The sequence below is a fragment of the Oncorhynchus kisutch genome, linkage group LG12 (assembly GCF_002021735.2).
Source record: "Oncorhynchus kisutch isolate 150728-3 linkage group LG12, Okis_V2, whole genome shotgun sequence".
NCBI lineage: Eukaryota > Metazoa > Chordata > Actinopteri > Salmoniformes > Salmonidae > Oncorhynchus > Oncorhynchus kisutch.
In genome coordinates this window covers 22,303,223-22,324,954 of record NC_034185.2, presented here as the reverse complement: position 1 = coordinate 22,324,954, position 21,732 = coordinate 22,303,223, and the positions used below count along the sequence as shown (strand labels likewise).

The 21,732-nt window shown below is 41.2% G+C and overlaps 1 protein-coding gene across 1 annotated transcript in view; it reads left to right on the top strand.

Moving 5' to 3' along the window:
* The first annotated feature begins 5,009 nt into the window (after positions 1-5,009).
* Positions 5,010-21,732, top strand: part of LOC109900711 (clavesin-2) — a 28,052-nt gene continuing 11,329 nt past the window's right edge. Inside the window, exons 1-4 of the mRNA XM_020496478.2 lie at positions 5,010-6,360; positions 7,030-7,204; positions 20,426-20,536; positions 20,984-21,204. Coding sequence (XP_020352067.1) covers positions 5,972-6,360; positions 7,030-7,204; positions 20,426-20,536; positions 20,984-21,204 — 896 coding nt within the window. The 5' untranslated portion in view covers positions 5,010-5,971. The remainder of the gene's footprint in view (positions 6,361-7,029; positions 7,205-20,425; positions 20,537-20,983; positions 21,205-21,732) is intronic.

Below are 21,732 nucleotides of genomic sequence, written 5' to 3'. Positions count from 1 at the left end.
CAGTCCACTGTTGTATGCATGATACAGTATATTGCCATCTTCATTGCAATGGCCTGATGTTCTACAACACAATGGATGGAGATGATGTGGTGTGGGAAGGTTGCCAGGACATACTTTAACACAATCAGACCTGACTTATGCATTCTGCTCATGTGGAAAATTGATGTTTAGGTTTAGTTTTAAACTGGCTATTCAATTGTTTAAAAGTACTCATTATTGATCATCTTCTGTGTTATCATATTAGCATTAAAACTGTGCAAGCTATCTGTAGTTGCTGACCAAAATGGAATACACTACTCTGTGACAAAGGGGTCTGAAAAGGTGGTAGACTGCAGATTAACTTCTACAACAGTGCCATCATGTGACATTATATGTTCATTGCATCCTTCTGAATAAAATCCTGCCAACAGTTTTGTACTTTTGTTGGTGGAGTGCATTGGTCATCTGTAAATATGGGGGTGTGCTTTTTACTTAATCAGATCATTTACAATTGGAAACTTGTGATGTGACCTGACTGAATATTTAAATGAATGGAATCATAAGAATAACAATAAACATGTCAGAACCTTAATATAATTAAATTACATTCCTGATATCATATGAATGAAGTGGTATGTTTTATTCTCTTATAGTTAATGTGACAAAGGAGGTAATAACAAAGGCAAGGGCTTTTTCAATTAAATATATTTTAAGAACTCATTGAAAAGCACTTCCCTCCCACATAAGATTATACAAGTGATTCTGGGATAAATGTAGACAAAGTGACATATAACCTCATTTTCCCCCCTAATGTTCCACAGAAAAAAACAAGGTGTACGAACAGATTGTAATATTTTGTAACATAATCAGTGAACATGACATTATTGGTCTCCTGGGACCTCATTTATCATTCATGCGTAGGCACAAATCTGTGTTTAAACCATGCGTGGGATCATTTCCACGCAAAATGCGAGATGTATCAATATGAACGTTGGCTTGAGAGTGTGCCATGACCATGCGTACACACAGTGCCAAGTGGTAGAATAAGGGAACTGTTTGTCAAGCGTAGTATGGGGAAAATATACTGTATGTTGAAAATGTGTGAACCTGTGAGAGTAATCATGAAATCGTTTTTAAACGTAATCGTATTTCCATTTCCAAAACCCATTTTTATATGATTTTTGCGAGGATTTAAGACTAACCTTAAAAAGGCATGCCATTCCGGTGCACATCCAAGTGCTATCCACCCTCCGGATTTTGGCAACCGGTACTTTATAGCGGGAGCTTGCCAATTCGCATCTCACAGCCCTCGATGAGCCAATGTTTTGGATGCAATCATCAGCAAAATGAACAGTAACACATACCATTTCCATAAACCATCGCACAACAGGTTGACGTCAACAGGGGTTTCTTTGCCATGACGCCATCAATGGGTTCCCAAATACGAACGGATCAATAGATGGCACCCACCACATCGCCATAAAATCACCATCACAAAACGAATTCAACTATGTGAAAAGAAAAGGCTTCCACTCTTTATGTGATGCGCAAAAGACGCTGCTGAATGTTGTGGCAAGATGGCCAGGTGGAATGCACGACCATTTCTTTATGCAAAACAACATTGTTGGCCTGTATGCCTGCAGAACAGCATTATTGGCATATATGCCGACAGAAGGCAGCTGTTGAGGATGGATGGCTTATTGGTGAGTGTTGCTTACTCAGTACCTATATTTTGTCATTGCTAAAGCAACTTGACTTGTCCCAATGGTCCTCTCTTTGTAGCTATGTTTTTATTTTAACTGGGCAAGCCACAACTGAGCAAGACAAATAAAACATTTTGGTTGTACTCACTCTCTGAGACTAGCACGTCTATTTAATGTATTATTATTTTTTCTGGTGCGCGGTTGTATTTCATGGTATGGCGTCTTGCAATCCCCACGGTTTAAATGGACCACGTGGTTAATTAGGGCCGTTTCGAAAAGCAAACGGCTACAGTCGTGCATGAGCACTGATGCTGGGAACAGTTGGTATTTGTTTATCAATGGTTATCTCCTAACCGTGTGCATATGACGCTCATAGGTTTGTTTGACAAATCACACTTTTTCTATAAATAAGACAATTCTAAATTCCGTTCGTAAGTGGTATGCTATGACAACATCCCTCAACCCCCAGACTATTAATTGAACCTGTCGCCACTAATAACACCATGTAGGCTGCGTCTGACAAGATGCCAGATAGTGAGATTGGTTCAGGCCTTAAACACGGGCCGGTGCGCCATATGGCGTGTAATTTATCATGAGTTATACCCTACAGCAGCTCAATCATATTGCTCCATCTGAACATTAGCGGACACGCGGCGACCATATTGGCAAAGGCCCTGGGCAAGCCTCCGATAAACCACTAGTCCATTAGGTGGCATCTGAATCTCTGTCTGTCTGTACGAGCGAGCACACCCGGCCTGGCAGCACTGATGCTACTTAGCACTGGGCGCCATGTTGAACCCACTCACCCATTTCTCTGAACTTGCTGGGAAGGGGAACTGGAAGGCTAAGAAAAACGTTTTAATGAAAATTCTTCATGGCAGTTCTCGAGAATGTTTAATTAAACAATTCGGGTAATTTGGGTAAATTCGGGTAATTTGTTAACATTTCTGTTGTAGGCCTAATAGGCCTCGTGCTTCCATTCCCCCATAGATTGTTCAGAGATCCACCATTCCCTCCACCATCTGGCTATTGAGATAAGCTCCTGGGCATTGGCTTGATGGGCGCCTGCCCCATCTAATATTGAAGCAGTACCAGACCAGGTTTTCACACAACCACGCTTATGGACCAGCCAAGGTCAGAGGCAGAGGCCCCGGGCCTATAATTATTAACATGACTGTAGAAAATCAAAACTCAAGCTAAAAGCACTGTCTTTCCATTAAGATGTGCAATTTAATCATCTTTTTTTTTTAGCTCATGCACTTTACAAAATAGCAACTCATGGCATCTTTCCATGCACTGAAGTACTGAGTGTTCTGGACTATATTGTCCCGTGTTGTTTAGTAAGTAGCCTGTTTTGTCTCACTACTGTATATTTGGGATGTTTTAAACTTGACATCTATACCCCAATCTAAACATTTAAAATAATGTTACATCGCCGTCATTTAAACCAGCGACACCAGTTTCCAAATACCTCGCAGAGCTAGAGCATATTCAACAAGGCGCTGTCCACTCACCTGGTGCTGAAACGGCCACCGGGTAGCACTGGAGTGACTGGACGCGTGAGTTTGGTCAAGGTCACTAATTTTATGACACCTTTGTGATCTGGCTCTGTAATATTAACCATTTTGTAAACATCCAACCTGTCTTACCAGGTAGCTGCTGAAGCCTACATCTCCAGTTTTTTTGTAGATAGGGGTAATTGTCATCGAGCATAGATAGCCAAATGCCATTCTGAATGCCATCATGCACCAATACAAATACTGAAATCTGAGTTCTAACATCTTAAGCTACGATAATTTTTTTGAATAATCAAGGAATCAACCATCGAAAGACCAAATGGCCTATTCACAGAGCAACGTGAGAGAACACTTCAAAATGACAGCTGCGCCTTCACAACAAAGGTAATTTGCTATGCAGGTCCGTCCATTCAATTCATTTCCTCCACACACCCGTCAGAACAGAGTGTAATTATCGTCTGCCCATTTCCCTCTCCCTCGGGAGTCTATTTTTCCACCCTGTCACTGCTCAGATGTCAGTCCTGTGCTCCCTCTGGCCCCTCACGCTACATAAAATTAACCACGCGCTGCGGCTTATCTCCCGCTACATCCTCACCAGTGTCGCGCTCGAGCTGGGGGAGCGGTTGAGTGATGTCCAGAATATCTGATGTCTAACTAACACTATGAATCAGCTAACGAAATAACCAATTAATAAACCCCACACAAGCTCTGCAGAATAAGTGACTCCAGAGGAGATTCACAAGGAACAATGCATAATTGGTTCGACTTTGAGTGAGTGGGAGGACATTTCCTTTGTTGCACTAGGTTGATAAGCTCTGAAAATGGAGCCTTTTATATCTATAAGACTTTGAACTGAATGTCTCATCATCGCACATTGCACAAGGAAGTGTATGTGCATCTCAGTCTGACTCAGACAACAGCACCCGTTAGATTATTATCCAGGTTGACAATTAGAATATAAGCCTACACAGGTTTGCGCACCATTATAAGGGCTCAAATCAGCAGCCATGATGCGGATGGTACCTCAAAAAATCACATTGATTGGACCCCTGTCAAGTCAAGGGGTCCCCGGCTGTGTGCGCGCGCGTGTGCACCGGTGCGCATGCCAAGTCCTCCTCAACAGTCTGCGCCGTTGATCCTCGCTCTCAGAGCTTGGAAGCAATTTGGGCAACCTTTGTAGCACAACTTGTAATCACATGTGTTTGTACATGGGGAGAGAGCAACAAACGCAACAAATGCTGGAACAGACAGGTTGGTATTTATTATTCAATTGAGCGGCCACTGGCCCCGCCCAGATTCGGAGGACCAGGAGGACAGTGTGCAGCCGTAGACCACCACAAGACATAATTAATTGCCTTACTGAAACAAAGCCCATGTCGGGATACTGCTGCAATCAATTAAATAGATACATCAAACCAATTGTGTTGCCTGTTTGATGCAACATTGTAAACATTTTGATGTAAAGTGTCACAATAATGAAAGGGAGGGCCATAGGAATAAACTATTTAATAAACTAAAGAGAATGAAAATTACCCATGAAGTCAAAACACGTGCATTGTTTTCGGTTGTACTCGTAGGCTATAGCCATATGACCTAATGCATTTATAGCCTAACGCAAAATGGGTTCCACAATGCAATGCTAAATGACATAAACATGGTTGAATGGTTGGAGGTCGTTTCAAAAATATTATTTATACAGCACTAGAATAGCCTATACGCTAAAATAAAATAAATAATTCATGACCCACAAATTGATGACAGACTGAGATTGAGACGACGATAGAAGAGGAATCAGCATAAATTCGAATGTAAAATCAGAGTGGGCAGCCTATGTCTGGTCTGGTCGCAGCCAATGAGCAGGTGGTGTTTGGGTGCGATGAATAGAGAGTGAAGAGAGGGTTATTCTCCCTCCTACACCATGTGATGACGGCCAGAGTGACTATAACACTGGAGCGATGGTTTTTAGTCACTTTCAACAGCAACAAAACGGCAACAGCCTCACTGACGTAAAGCAACCACAAAAAGAACCGGAGCAGCACCGCGCTCAGAACAACGGGAATTGGACTTGGTCACCCAATATTGGGACCAAACACACAGAATGGAAATAGACAGCATACTGGATGGAGTGAGGATGTCGACGGAATATGTCGCCTTGAGTCTTTGACTGTAATTTCTAGCAGTCGGCGACAGCATCTTTCTGATTCTGAATTGCAATGCATTCGGTAAGGAGAGTTATGACAGGAGTTGCTGCAGGGTGCCGCATTGCCTGACCGCTTGAAGGTAGCATAGTGTAATGATTTTATGGTAATTGTAATGTTAGATTATTTTGGGTGGGGATGGATGATAACGGTTGTCTCACAATTGTGTGTTTAGGCTTCCAACATAGCCAGGTTAGAGATGCAATCGGTGACTGAACATAGGCTATTCATAGACCTAATTGGGAAGTCAGCAACAGCCAGTATTGCGACTGATTTCAGAGCTATAAATGTCAACATATGAGAAGAAAGTTGGAAACAGAAGTCAAATGTTAGATAGGTACAGGTGGAAACATAATGGCGCTGTCCAAAAAGTGAATGCAGCCAATGTTGCACCTTCTATCACAGGCCTACTCAGGAGGACCCAGGACGATATCTGAAGTCAGGCTTTGATTTTAGGGAACTGATTGAGAGGGTCCAATAGGCATATACGTGACGCATTCATTGTTGGAGGATTTGGCTCCATCGACGGTAATATTTTACCAACCATTCAATATTGGCCGTGGAAGCAAGGACGATGGCTCACTTGCAAGCGGGCTTGTCTCCAGAAACCCTGGAGAAAGCCAAGGTGGAGTTAAAGGAGAACCCCGACACTCTACATCAGGACATTCAGGAGGTGAGGGACATGATCATCACCCGCCCAGACATTGGCTTTCTTAGGACAGAAGATGCTTTCATCCTGCGCTTTCTCCGAGCGCGGAAATTTAATCATTTCGAGTCGTTTCGTCTCTTGGCCCAGTATTTCGAATATCGTCAGCAAAATCTGGATATGTTTAAAAATCTCAAAGCAACCGACCCGGGAATCAAGCAAGCTCTCAAAGACGGATTTCCGGGGGTGCTGACCAACTTGGACAGATATGGCAGAAAAATACTGATTCTCTTTGCTGCTAACTGGGACCAGAGCAGGTAATGTCCGTTTGATATTTGGGAGCTGTCCTTTCAGAACTACTGTAACGCCACTTGACAGTTTGCTTTTAGTCGACCATCTATATATTTTCCCACAAATCTGTGGCATTGGCTTTGTTATAGCCTAGTCTCATGAATTTAACCGAAACATAAATTGAACTATTAACCAAAAGGCGAGCCCTGTCAGTGTCTCATTGATGTAGGCCATTGAATGGGCATAGACTAGGCTGCACAGGTCAGTAAAAATGCTAGCACCCCACTAGTGAATGAAGACTGTAAGTGTTGAACCAGATACAATCAAATTACGTTTCACCACATTACTTTAGAGATTTGAGTTTGTGATTTACTTTACTTTAAGGGCCCACTCATGTGATCTCCATAGTCACAATGAAAACACATTAGTAATTTCACACAATAGCAGGATGTGATAAACACACAAAAGGTCATCAGGAGTGTCCATTAACTTAATGACAGCACTCATACAAGTCAAGTTGTCTCTGCAATCTGGATCTCTGTGTATTACTCTCCTGAATTAAAAGGTTAAAGAGTCACATTCTCTATTTACTGCCAAACAAGGGTATGCTGGTTACATTTCAGTTTTACAGTTAACTATTTAACTGGGATTACAGTACTAGAATAGTCTCCTAATGCTTTTGCTCACCTCTATAGGTATACATTTGTGGATATACTGCGATCTATTCTGTTGTCGCTGGAGTCCATGATAGAAGATCCAGAGTTACAGGTGAATGGATTTGTCCTGATCATCGACTGGAGCAACTTCACATTCAAACAAGCCTCCAAACTAACACCGAGTATGCTGAGACTGGCCATAGAAGGTCTACAGGTAACAGTCTCAACATTCTTATAAACCTTCTCTTTGCTGGGCTCCACATCACTTAGATTAAGTTCCTAGCTACTTTTGACAATAAACTCCCATTTACTGAGATTACCCAGATTAGAGGGGTTTGCTACATTTACTGATTTTAGTCAAGCCTAAAACAATAACGTTTTTGGGGGATTTTGAATACACCAGACACTTGTCACTCTTGCAGTGTGGAAGTGCAGATCTTCGTTGTTGTCATGGTCGGTTATAGAAATATACCACTACTGCTACTAGTTTATATGGGGGGAACATTAGCGACAAGCTATATATAACTACACATGGTTCTGCACACCTGGGATGCTTGCTGGAGTAGTGGGACAAGTCACCGGATCTTAATGAAAAACAGTTTCTGACCAACTTTCTTATCATTCTCTTGGTGATGTGACAAGCTGTTATAATGTAAATGCACATCCACTCAATAATCACTCCTCTGTACTCTCAGAAATTACTTTACAATCAAAGACTTGCATAAGAAATTAATTACGACATTTCCATTTTGATTTCTGAGCCTATGATTGCAATCTTCAGCAGGTGATGCAGAGACTCAAATTTGAACAACATTCCTTTGACCCTGTTCAATATTTTCTAATGGAATACAAAAGACAAGGTCTCTGTCCAAGTGCATCCTTTGGGAGGTGGCCAACCAAATTATAAATATGATGTGTAGCCTAATAACAAAATGCATACAGCAAACGACTTATAGGAGCAATTAGGGTTAAGTGCCAAGCTCAAAGGCATAGAATGATTTTTCACATAGTCGGATCTGGGATTCGAATCAGCAACCTTTTGTTTATTGGCTCAATGCTCTTAACCGCTAGGCTATCTGCCAACCAATTCCTCTGTAGTCCATCATTCAAATGTTAATGTATGGAAAGTTAAGATAGGCTAGTTCCGTAGCTATGTAGCCATGTAATATGTAGCCATGTTATCACCAGAAAGGTTCCTTGACTGAATATCGATGGAGGACCATGATGAGGCCATTGCACATTCCACTGCCTCTCCAGACACAGATTAGACTGTGAATAATTGATCACTACTATTAGTATCTCTGCCTCCCAATGTGCTGCTATCAAATCATGCGGGAACACTGTTGTCATCCTTTGAATGGAAAATAAAATACAACCCAACAGAAACATTGTACTTACTAATGGAATCAGCCACATAATCAACAGTTACTGGCTAAACATTTCTCAATCTGAGCAAGTTTATATCGACAGTACATAATATATGATCATCGGTTCTACAATAGTAGATACTTCATAAGGTATATATGCTATTTATTATATGGTATGGTATCTTCAACTATTGATTTTCCACCTCAGACACAAAATGTGTTGTCCAGTGCCTGACCCTTCTCCTCATAATGCTTCTCTCCAGTGTAATGGATAGTGGTGACATCCTATCTGTGAGCCCGCTTGACACTGAACACTGAGAGCATCTCAGGGTGTTGTGGCCCTCTGGTGGGTTGTGTAATGACATTGAAGGGCTCATGTGTGCCAGCCCGCCTCATGATTCACTATGACTGTCATGAAGGGCCTGATCTGCTAAAGAAATCACACACAAAGAAAAGCACATTCAAGACATCACCATTAGGTTTTCATCCTCAGCTGAGGTTAACACTCGTTGCCTCTACGGGTATTGATTTTTGAAATTGCCAAGACGTCAAGACGTTGTTGTTTTTTGTTGTGAAGGACATGTTATAGCTAATGATTTATCCATATTACATATCATTTGTACTTGCATCAGGTGCAGCTCACTGTTTGCTGCCCACCAGTGTGTTTGTGTGTTTGTATTCCGGATCTTGGTTCAGCTTCTTTATCATTTTCTGTCAGTACATTTGTTAATGCACGTGGGTGGTGTTCAGAATAACATGATGAAATTCAACATCACTAACAACAATTACATTTTTTTAACACTTCCACTGGCAACAATGAAAGCACTCTGCTTACAGAATTTGAAAAAGATTATGGAAGATTATGAAGCTTAACAGAAAAATGAAAATGAACCGAAAATCTGAACATACCCCATAAGGATATTTCAAAATGCATCTCCAACTGTGTCTGCTAAATAACTAAATTGTAATTGTCAATGTGTGATAATTCAGTTTCCTATTACCAAACTGACAGTCACATCTATTGTTGTTGGAATAGCTAATACACAGAGAACAGCTCTAGTACAGATTTCATTGCATATTGCAAAACAAAGAGAAAGAAATTAACACTTGTTTAGAGTGTGGGTATTCTTGGCAAATCAATATCAAGAGAAACAAATGGTTGAAATGAGTAGAACACTCCATGCTGGCCTTGGTTTCCCCAAGCTATGCTTTGTTATCTTAGAGCCTCTGTTGTTTCCTCATGCTCACCCGCCCGCCCGCCCGCTCTCTCTCTCTCTCTCTCTCTCTCTCTCTCTCTCTCTCTCTCTCTCTCTCTCTCTCTCTCTCTCTCTGTCTTAGCCATGCCTTTTGTCCCTCTTAGTCTAGAGAAAAACCTGTGTTCGGCAGCCAATCACAAAAGACCAGTCTTCCCCATCCCATCCCACAAGTTTCCGTGGCAACCTGTCCAACCGCCATGCTACGTACTATCCAGATGGACTGTGCTGCTAGATGAGAGAAACACACTTATGCCATTCTCTCTCAGAGTGGGTGATGATGTGTGCATTATTTCTGTGGTTTTAAGACAGATTGGGGGACAAATGTTTTACATTAACATAATTCTGCAGATGTAGGGCTGTAGTCAGTCCCTCTCTTCATATGGTCTGCTTCTCCATAATTATGTAATTTGGTGCAATGGTGTTAATTCACATCTTAAAAGGTGACAGTTTAAAACCCATTTAGCCAGGCTCAATCAATTAGTTATATATGATCAATAAATTATATATGAGTGCAACACATTTTTTAAATGCTCTTACATTTTTAAATTTGAGCCATTTAGCAGACGCTCTTATACAGAGCAATTTACAAGAGCAATTAGGGTTAAGCTCCTTGCTCAAGGGCACATCGACAGATTTTCACCTTGTCGGCTTGGATTTGCACCAGCGACCTTTCGGTTACTGGCACAATGCTCTTTAACCGTTAGGCTACCTGCCGCCAAATCTTCATCACTATTATTAATGATTGTGGGAGATCGTCAGTGAAATAATTGGAACTGCGAGAGGTTCATGCTTGGAGCTATTTTTAGAGCTCATTTTTTGAGCACTCTATAAAGTATTCATATTGCATTGCCATTCTTTTTTCTAAGTGTATAGTGGTGAAAAACGACATTTTGTTCATTCACAAACAAATGTGTTTTTTCCCCCTGCATATGGCTAATAGACTTATTTCAGTAGCAGCAGATAATGCCGTGTTGTGCTTTGAGGACAGTGGCTGTAGTTATACAGTATATGATGTTCTGTCTGAGGCTTGGGAGAAGGAAAGTCTACTTTTGTGAAGAGGTGTAGTATAAATATGATTTATGGCTTTATCCTTTACAATTAAAGTGCTAGATAATTTGATGGAATAGTTATTTTTTTGCTGTGCGTTAACTTGGGCTTTGCCTGAGCTTGGTGTGCCCTTGAGAGTGGTTCAATTGATTGAAAGCTGTTATCTCTGTCTGTGTCTTTTCCCTTTGTTATCTAACATCTAATCCCTGAGATTGTATATCTATTAGATGCCCAGTCAGTCTCTCACCCATCAATACTCTTCTACATACTGTAGCTACATATTGTATATACACTACATGACCAAAAGTATGTGAACACCTGCTCGTCGAACATCTCACGCCAAAATCATCTGCATTAATGTGGAGTTGGTCCCCCCTTTGCTGCTACAATAGTCACCACTCTTCTGTGAATTCTTTCCGCTAGAAATTGGAACATTTCTGCTGGGACTTGCTTCCATTCAGCCACAAGAGCATTAGTGATGTCGGGCACTGATGTTGGGCGATTGGACCTGGCTCACAGTCGCCATTCCAATTCATCCCAAAGGTGTTCGATGGGGTTGAGGTCAGGACTGTGCAGGCCAGTCAATATATTCCTCACCGATCTCGACAAACCATTTTTGTATGGACCTCGCTTTATGCACGGGGGCATTTTCATGCTGAAACAGGAAAGGGCCTTCCAGAAACTGTTGCTACAAAGTTAGAAGCACAGAATAATCTAGAATGTCATTATATGCATCACGTTAAGATTTCCCTTCTCTGGAACTAAAGGGCCTAGTCCTTGGAACTCGGTAGTGAGTGTTGCAACTGAGAACAGACGATTTTTACGGGATACACGCTTCAGCACTCGGCGGTCCCGTTCTGTGAGCTTGTGGGGCCTAGCACTTTGCGGCTGAGCTGTTGTTTCTTCTACACATTTCCACTTCACAATAACAGCACTTACAGTTGACTGGGGCAGCTCTATCAGGGCAAAAATTTGACGAACTGACTTATAGGAAAGGTGGCATCCCGTGCTTCTACACCTGCATTGCTTGCTGTTTGGGGTTTTAGGCTGGGTTTCTGTACAGCACTTTGAGATATCAGCTGATGTACGAAGGGCTATATAAATAAATTTGATTTGATTTGATTTGATGAAGGCTCTTCAGTAAGGCCTACTGCCAATGCTTGTCTATGGAGATTGCATGGCTGTGTACTCGATTTTATACACCTGTCAGCTACGGGTGTGGCTGAAATAGCCGGATCTACTAATTTGAAGGGGTGTCCACATACTTTGTATATATTGTATATGTGTCAGGGTTAGGGTCAATTCAGGATGTACACTGAAATTCCAATTCCAATTATCCTCAATGATTTTCAGTGAGGGAAAATGTGAATTTTAATTTACTTTCTGAATTGACAGGAATGGAAATGGAATTGACCCCAACCCGTTATGTAGTAATGAAGGGAGAAAACCCTATTCCCAGACAGATACCTCTTACAAGTTCAAACCCCCGAGCTGACAAGGTACAAATCTGTCGTTCTGCCCCTGAACAGGCAGTTAACCCGCTGTTCCTAGGTCGTCATTGAAAATAAGAATTTGTTCTTAACTGACTTGCCTGGTTAAATAAAGGTACAATAAAAATAAAATAAAAAAAAATTACAGGTGGATAAAATAGCCATTGAGCTTTGAGGGGATTATACAAAGTGTTTTTCCTTTTCTACTTGGTGAAAACTCCAGGAGAAGAACACAGATCAGATCCTAATGCCATTCCATTAATAACTTATTCAGCTATGATAAATTCCCATCGATCGCATGTTTTATTAAGCCCACCCACAGGATGGATGAATTGAAAGCAGCAAACCGCTCGACATGGTTCTCTAAGCTTGCCGATAACGCAGTGGACTTGCTCCAGTCTATTCAAATTGTATTTATGAATTTAGTCCTAAACTAGAACCTTTTCAATGTGTTTATCGCCAAAGTATACCCAAAAGCTGTGAAATATGGATTTGACCTTCCCTCAGTCGAGTCTGGACTTTTATCAAGGGCGAGTCTGTATAATATTTATAGATTCGACCTGTTAACACATTTTGAGTGATTCAGAAGAACAGAGCCTTTCCTCAGTGAGAGGTCAGGAATTATGCTGTGCTGTGCTCAATAGTGCAGTATGCACATGTAACAAGTTCAACCAAAGTGCTCCCTCCATCTCTCTGTCTGACTGGGAGTCTCCCATCTGAATGTTCAGCTCCACTGCCTCGTATCCCACAGCCCCGTCCAGGGGACTCTCAGCTGGCTGAGGAATCAGCAGCAGACATACAGTATTTTGGACCGAGGGGCAGAGGAAAACCAATTGTTAGTTTGCTTGCCTCAGATTCCGATTCCGCCTGGCACTCTGGAGTTGTAATGTTGTTTCTCCTGCAGAAGAACTGTGCTGGTCTGGTCTGTAACTGCTTTCATTTGGTTTTGCCACTAAGTGGAGCTTCATCCCTCACAATTAACTTTCCCCCAACTTTTTCACTTTACTTTTTCCCAAATTAACAGGCCGGATCTGGCAGGTGTAGATAAAGTGTCTCCTGTGGTGCCTACGTTATTGACGTGACCTATCGTTTGTAACTGTCTCTCTTCTCTCTCCTTTCTCCTCTCTCTATTTCCATGGCTACGTATTAATCCAGGGTCTGTCTCTTCAAAGAAAGCAGAGAATGGCTTTATGTCATTTTCAGTTTTCACTTAATGTAGCTCTCAATCAAAAGCCTTCCCCAGATAGCCTACTACAAAGTGCTGTGGGCCTGTTTATATTGTAGTCTGCTGTTAAACTAGTGCATATGAAGAGGCCCGATTCCAGCACAGGCAGAGCCGTGGGAAGAAAGGGTGCTGAGGGGGCTGCAGAACCCCCTGAAAAATCATAAAAATAAAATATATATATATATAAATGGCGAAAAAAATATTAAAATCCACAAAAGTGGGCCTTTAAATAGTGCTGTATTAGCGGACCAATGGGCCAAAATATTTTTTAAGCGCCCTCTCCCTTGAAAATAAATAATGATAAAACGCAACATCCCCACCCCCAAAAAACTTCCAGTGGCTGTAAGTAAAGGTATATAACAAAGTAGCATCTTCACTTTTAGGCTACATTTTCTTTTTGAAAAGGACTCCACTAAATTGATGTTTTCTTTTTTCATTTTCACAGCAGGATTAATTTACTCCATCCTTTATCAATGACTCCTGAAAAGAGCAGAGCTGAATTTAGAGAGCTCGCCAAGCCTATCCTATGAAAAGAAAAATGAATCCAGGAAAAGATGGGCTCATCAGCTTCACAAAAAAATTATGTGAAAACATGGGAGTCCTTTCCAGAATTTTCAACATCAACAGTAGTGAAAAAAGCACAGATTGACAATTCATGTAATCAGATTTACATATTATAGGCTATAACTTTTAGTACACCATCTCATCTCTTGGGTTTGCATGCATATACCCTTTTGTCATGTTTACGAATCAGTTGCCAAATTCATTCCAGACCATGAAGCTCAACTTCAAATGAGATTCATTCAAAATGGGGATAGTGCATTCACTGTTGCAATCGGGCTAATCAGCATTTTCTGGTTGACAAATCACATGTCATCAGTGTATACCATTGAGTCCTTGTGGAACAACACATTCTGGGATTTTGCCAGTATGTGTTCATCAGTGTTCACTGAGGGGTTTGACAGCTTGGCTTTATAGGCTTCTATTGCCATCAGTGCCTTTCTGCAATGCAAGGAAAGTCTCATCAGCAATCTCTGCCTTGTTAGGTGGGCTGCCCTTGAATCTCTGCCCTAGTTTCTTGCTTTTGTTGCTTGGGAAAATCTATGAGGTAACATCAGGCAACCTATATGTTTTCAACAAAAGGACAAGCATATCAGGAGGCTAAACTGTGACATAACAGTCACCAAGAGATTAAAAAATATATATATGTTTGGTTATTAACTAATACATCTAAACAGAAGCTAATAAATCAATTGAACTGATCTTGTGATAAAAGATCTTTGGAGCCCTGTAAAATGGCCTACGTATGCCCACGTCCATCTGTTCATGTTCCATGTTGCTGGCTTCTGATGATGCTTGGATGTCATTTGCCTTTTTAGTTGCTCACAGTTAAAGATGCATATGCATAAATCGCTCCGGCATTTCCTGGTTGCTAAAATTCTTATAGTTCGCCTAATTTCAGTTTGTGACAAAACAATCAAAATATAGTATAGAGAATCATTGTACCATCTAAACCGCTGTGAAAGGTATTGTCCATAATCAAAAATGTTGTATTTTCAGCTGTTTGAAGCTGGTGTACAAAACAGAAAGTAAAATACACAAAAATGAATCTTAAAAACAGGTAGCATAGAAATAGCACACATATAACATATCTATCCCTTCTTAGACTTGCTTTCATTGAGAATGACAGATGTTTAACACACATTTCTATGTGAATTTGGTCTGGTCACCCAAAAAGTTACATATTGCAGCTTTAAGCTTCATGCTCTCAATTATGGAAGTTTTCCTCTCCAAATGAAACTGTAGCAGAAGTAGCTTGTAGCTAGAATACATCAAAGAGGGCAGCAGTGGTTTTCTATTCTTCCCCTTCCCCTCCTTCCTCCAACATCGTACTAGAGGTACAGACCAACAACAACAACCAGTCTCCATCCTGCATTCTATTTCGTTTCTTATATATTCAGTGTACAAAACATTAAGAACAGCTGTTATTTCCATGACATAGACTGACCAGGCGAATCAAATCAAATCAAATGTTATTTGTCACCTGTGCTGAATACAGGTGTAGACAGTTACAGTGAAATACTTACTTGCAAGTCCTTAACCAACAATGCAGTTTTAAGAAAATACAAAAAAAAAAGTATGAGATAAGAATAACAAATAATTAAAGAGCAGCAGTAAATAACAATAGCGGGGCTAAATACAGGAGGTACCAGTACAGAGTCAATGTGCAGGGGCACCGGTGTTGTACTGTTTTTTTCCAGGTGAAAGCTATGATCTCTTATTGGTGTTACTTGTTAAATCCACTTCAATCAGTGTAGATCAAGGGGAGGAGACAGGATAAAGAAGGATTTTTAAACTTTGAGACAATTGAGACATGGATTGTGTATGTGTGCCATTCAGAGGGTGAATGGGCAAGACAAAAAAATGTAAGTGCCTTTGAACGGGGTACGATAGTAGGTGTCGGGCGCACCGGTTTGTTTCATGAACTGCAATGCTGCTGGGTTTTTCACACTCAACAGTTTCTCGTGTGTATCAAGAATGGTCCACCCTAGTGGTTAGAGTGTTGGACTAGTAACCGGAAGGTTGCAGGTTCAAACCCCCAAGCTGACAAGGTACAAATCTGTCGTTCTGCCCCTGAACAGGCAGTTAATCCACTGTTCCTAGGCCGTCATTGAAAATAAGAATTTGTTCTTAACTGACTTGCCTAGTTAAATAAAGGTAAAATAAAATTTTAAAAAGGACATCCAGCCGACTATGGGAAGCATTGGAGTCAACATGGGCCAGCATCCCTGTGGATGCACATTGTAGAGTCCATTCCTCCAAAGAATTTAGGCTTTTCTGAAGGCAAAAGGAAGGTGTTCCTAATGTTTGGTATACTCAGTGAATAATGCAGATTGCACCTTCATCCTAGTCAAAGCTGTCAGATGTATCACTCTCCCTGTCCACTATCAGCTGTTCCTTATGATGTTGTGCCTGAAAACAGCCTGTGAGCAGCTCTACTGGTGCCAGTCGCTGGACCGCCCAGTGTCCTTGCAGCCAGGCCAAGGGATGCTAACCCAGCTGTCCAGCATCACCGTGGCAACAAGGGCTGTCCTTCCTGAGATAGACAGAGCCCTTAAAGCTCAGTTCTGTCGTCTTCACCATCAAAGCACATGGCTCTTTTCTCTCTCAGTCCAGGCAGGGCAAGAGCAAACACATGCTAGCCCCACTGAGGGTGATGAGGAGTATCCTAAACAAATGATGGACTGATCCCTGTGATGTAAAGGGATTAAGGTGTATGGATCCTTCTGTTTGGCGTCTAGGCCTAGACGTGCACAAGAAGCCATTAGTGCCCTGTTTTAAAAATTAACAGCTATCTGGTTATCTGCAAACTATGCATAGCCAAGAGGCAAGATCTATCTCACACTGCAAGGATACCCTCTGACATTTAAATTTTCTGTCTGAAAGTGTGATAGAGAGAATTAGTGTTGTGAGTCGATTACCATGCTTAGTAGAAGTATACATCCAGCTGGGTAGATAGGTATAGCACAGCGTGTGTTATTGAAGAATTCAATGTTGGTTCTCTGAGCTGGGAGGAAAAAACTCAATAATAACAGTCTGAGACAGATTTAAGAGGGAAACCCTACTGGAAAAAAAACATAATAGCCTAATTTTCAAGCTGGTCCACACTGGGCTATGTTGTCCATGCAGATCGGATTGCTGGTCAAGATGGTCTGACCAGCATGGTCTAGCTGGTTAGGCTGGCCAACTAGCTGGTCAAGCTGGCGATGCTGGTGAACACCTCATGCTGGTATGCCAGTGATTATGGTATGCAGGTGACCAGCTCATGCTGATGTGCTGGTGATGGTGGTATGCTGGTGACCAAGCTGGTCCATGCTGGTCTATGCTAGTCCAGCATGGTCTAGCTGGTGAAGCTAGTCTGCAAAACCACGCCCATCATTATCATATTTCCCAGCATGCTCATTGCAGTTAGATTTTTGGAATTGTTTTTTTCAATATCAGTATTTCTGCATGTACTTGATTAAATTATCTTATGCTACACAAAGATAAATAACATGTTCTAAATTAATCCAATCTGTTAGTTGGAGTTATTGCACCTGTTACCGAAATGGTTGTTCCAGTTTAGGTGGTTACAGTGCATTTGGAAATTATTCAGACCTCTTGACCTTTTCCACGTTTTCTTGCAATACAGCCTTGTTCTAAAATGGATTAAATTACTTTTTTTCCATCAATCAACACGCAATGACAAAGCGAAAACAGGTTCTTAGACAATTTAGCAAAATTTGTATTTATTTAAATACCCTATTTATGTAAGTACTCAGACCTTTTACTATGGGACTCAAAATTGAGCTCAGGTGCATCCTGTTTTCATTGATCATCCTTGAGATGTTTCTACAACTTTATTGGAGTCCACCTGTGGTAAATTAAATTGATTGGACATGCTAAAATGTCTAATGACCTGTTTTTGCTTTGTCATTATGGGGTGTTGTGTGTATATTGATGAGGGGAAAAAACTGTTGAATACATTTTAGAATAAGGCTGTAATGTAACATCCCTTGGGGTGGCAGGTAGCCTAGTGGTTAGAGCGTTGTACTTGTAACTGAAAGGTTGCAAGATCGAATCCCTGAGCTGACAAGGTAAAAATCTGTCATTCTGCCCCTGAACAACGCGGTTAACCCACTGTTTCTAGTCCGTCATTGAAAATAAGAATTTGTTCTTAATAACTGACTTGCCTAGTTAAATAAAGGTACAATCTAATAAATAACAACATTTGGAAAAATTCAAGATGTCTGAATACACTGTAGGTAGTGTCATTTATTAATATTTCTAACCCAGGCAGATTTTAGGTGAATGAAAGTTCCAATTGTTGGATATCCCCAATCTGTCAGGATTCCAATAGGAATTAAACATTACTTTGCAAGCCAGCATCATGCGACTTGATGCTGGTTATGTTGGTCACTAGTGTCCAAAACACAGTGAAGGCTGGTCAGCAGCAAAACACAGCAAAAGGCTGATCACCAGCGAAAATTAAGCAAAACACCAGCAAAAACACGGGGAAGAGACCAGCAAAAACCAAGCGAATGCACCAGCAAAAGAACAACAAAGGCACCAGCAGAAACACAGCGCATGGCTGATGACCAGAAAAAAACACAGCAAAGGTTGATCACCAGCAAAAACACAGCGAAGGCTGGAAGGCTGGTGACCAGCATGACCAGCTTTTCTATGCAGTTTTTTTCAGCAGGGAAGCTACAGTGAGCTAGCAACACCATTGTCAACTACCTCCATTAGCTAATTCAATTAATACAGGTAGCCATTACACCAGTCTTAAACTTCAGTAAAGTCTGCAGAACAGATGGGAACCACACTTACACATGAAACTGAGGCATTACCAACTTGTTAAATGTTGTGAGACTATTGTGTATTTTGAGCTTTCCTGGTGATTGTCCTCCCGCAGGTTTGACTGTAGCTGTGATGTTGCTCTGCTGCGGTGCCTGTGTGAGATGACTTTACCCTAGATCGTGTCACTAGATTACAGTGTGCACTCTGGGTGTTCCTCCTGCGTCCTCCTCACAAACTATTCCCTAAATCATCAGATTGCTCCTTTACATTAACTTCTCCCCAGGGACACAGTTCTGCTGCTCGTCAGCCAACCCTGTTATATCAGTGTATAATCTCAGAATACTCCCTGTGTCCAAATTATAACAAACCATTATGATAATAATGTTCAATCTACAGTGCCTTTGGAAAGTATTCAGACCCCTTGACTTTTTCCACATTTTGTTTAGTTACAGCCTTATTCTAAAATGGATGAATTTTTTTTTCAGCAATCTAGACACAATATCCCATAATGACAAAGTGAAAACAGGTTTTTAGAATTCTTTGCAAATGTATTCAAAATAAAAACAGAAATACCCTATTTACATAAGTATTCAGACCATTTGCTATGAGACTCGAAATTGAGCTCAGGTGCATCCTGTTTCCTTTGATCATCCTTTCAATGTTTCTACAACTTGATTGGAGTCTACCTGTGATAAATTAAATTGATTGGACATGATTTGGAAAGGCACATACCTGTCTAGATAAGGCCCCACAGTTGACAGTGCATGTCAGAGCAAAAAACTAAGCCATGATGTTGAAGGAATTGTCCGTATAGCTCTGAGACAGGATTGTGTCGAGGCACAGATCTGGGGAAGGGTACCAAAACATTTCTGCAGATATGAAGGTCCCCAAGAACACAGTGGCCTCCATCATTCTTAAATGGAAGAAGTTTGGAACCACCAAGACTCTTCCTAGAGCTGACCGCCCGGCCAAACTGAGCAAACGGGGGAGAAGGGCCTTGATCAGGGAGGTGACCATGAACCTGATGGTCACTCTGACAGAGCAGAATGGGAGAAACTCCCCAAATACAAGCTTGTAGCGTCATACCCAAGAAGACTTGAGGCTGTAATCGCTGCCCAATTTGCTTCAACAAAGTACTGAGTAAAATGTCTGAATACTTATGTGTTTCTATTTTTTTCATATACATTTTAAAAAATGTCTAAAAACCTGTTTTTGCTTTGTCATTATGGGGTATTGTGTGTAGACTGTTGAGAGGAAAAAACAATTTAATCAATTTTAGAGTAAGCCTGTAATGTAACAAAATGTGGAAAAAGTCAAGGGGTCTGAATACTTTCCAAATGCACTGTATGTCTCAAACCTGCATGGTAATGTAACAGCACGGAAAAAGCCAATGTAAGTGCAATATTGTAACATAAATGGACTGGGTGATTTTCAATGCGCAACATTAACATAAAGCCAATAATGCCCATATGCAAACCCATCAAGATAAATCTGTGACGTTGGACAAGGAAATGAAAAAGAACAGAATTAACTTCTATTTGCATTCTACAAAACAATGTTCAAATCCACTCTCATTAGCCAACATACCCTCCTCATAATGTAGTTTGATAGAATAAAACAATATATACTCTTAGCAAAAACACATCAAAAGTGGATTACCATACCAGCAGGTAGAATAGTGAGTGTGTTTGTGTTTTGTATTGCCCACAGGACAGCTTTCCTGCCAGGTTTGGAGGAATCCATTTTGTGAACCAGCCGTGGTACATCCACGCCCTGTACACTGTCATACGACCCTTTCTGAAGGACAAGACAAGAAAAAGGGTAAGATGTGAGGAAGTTGTTGACTGAACATTCTGAAAAATCACTTTGACAGAGACCAACAAGTCAACTGTGTTGCTGTAACCAATGAATGTCAGGTCATTCTATTCAACATATAGCATCGGTTATCATACTTTCTGAATAGCTGCTGTCATAAACATTGTTCAGGTCAGGACTTTTGCTTTTCAAAAGGGCAAATCTATCCACTCCAACAAACTGTAGACTTTTATAACGTGCTCTAAGACAGTATATACTCATTATCTATCTGTGTCAATGTTGTTGTTTTGTCCAGTGCTTGACTTGGAATAAAACAGAAGCTCCACTATACTTTTGAGCTATTATTCTGTAAGATGAACATAATCTAAAGTAGTAGAATGTTTGAGGTGCCGGTACTCAGTTCCGGTGAGCTCCTGCCCAAGTCAACCACTGGTTTTGCCCATCCCGCTCTAGATCTTCATGCATGGGAACAACCTGAACAGCCTTCACCAGCTCATGCACCCTGAGATCCTGCCCTCTGAGCTGGGTGGGATGATGCCCCCCTACGACATGGGCACCTGGGCACGCACCCTCCTGGACCACGCCTATGATGAGGAGACTGAGTACTGCCCCGAGTCCTACTCCCTGTCTGTCAAAGACCTGGAGAAAGACCTGTCTCCCAAAACCATGAAGAGGTCAGTCTAGACTCTGGACAGTCATGTTATTCACGTGTGTCAATGTGATAGATTGTGTATTGTGTGTCTTCATACAAGATAAGGTGGAGGTGTCTTCTGAGAAAGCGATGTGTTAGTCTGTCAGATATGTCATAACTGATGCATTGTTTCCATTTATAAACCGGATGGTTCCAGCCCTGAATGCTGATTGGCTAAAAGCTGTGGTATATTTAAGAAATAATTCGAGCGTAATTAGAGATTAAAAATAAGTGTTTTGTCATACACGTGGTATACGGTCTGATATACCACGGCTGTCAGCCAATCAGCATTCAGGGCTCGAACCACCCAGTTTATAATAGACCATATTCCACTGCTATGACAAAAAAATACTATTTACTGGTCTAATTTCATTGGTAACCAGTTTATGCGTTGTGTCGTGCATAAGAACAGCCCTTAGCCGTATAATATTGGTCATTTACCACACCCCCTCGGGTCTTATTGCTTAAATATATCATAAAGTATATGGTTCATGTAATAGGACAGATATGG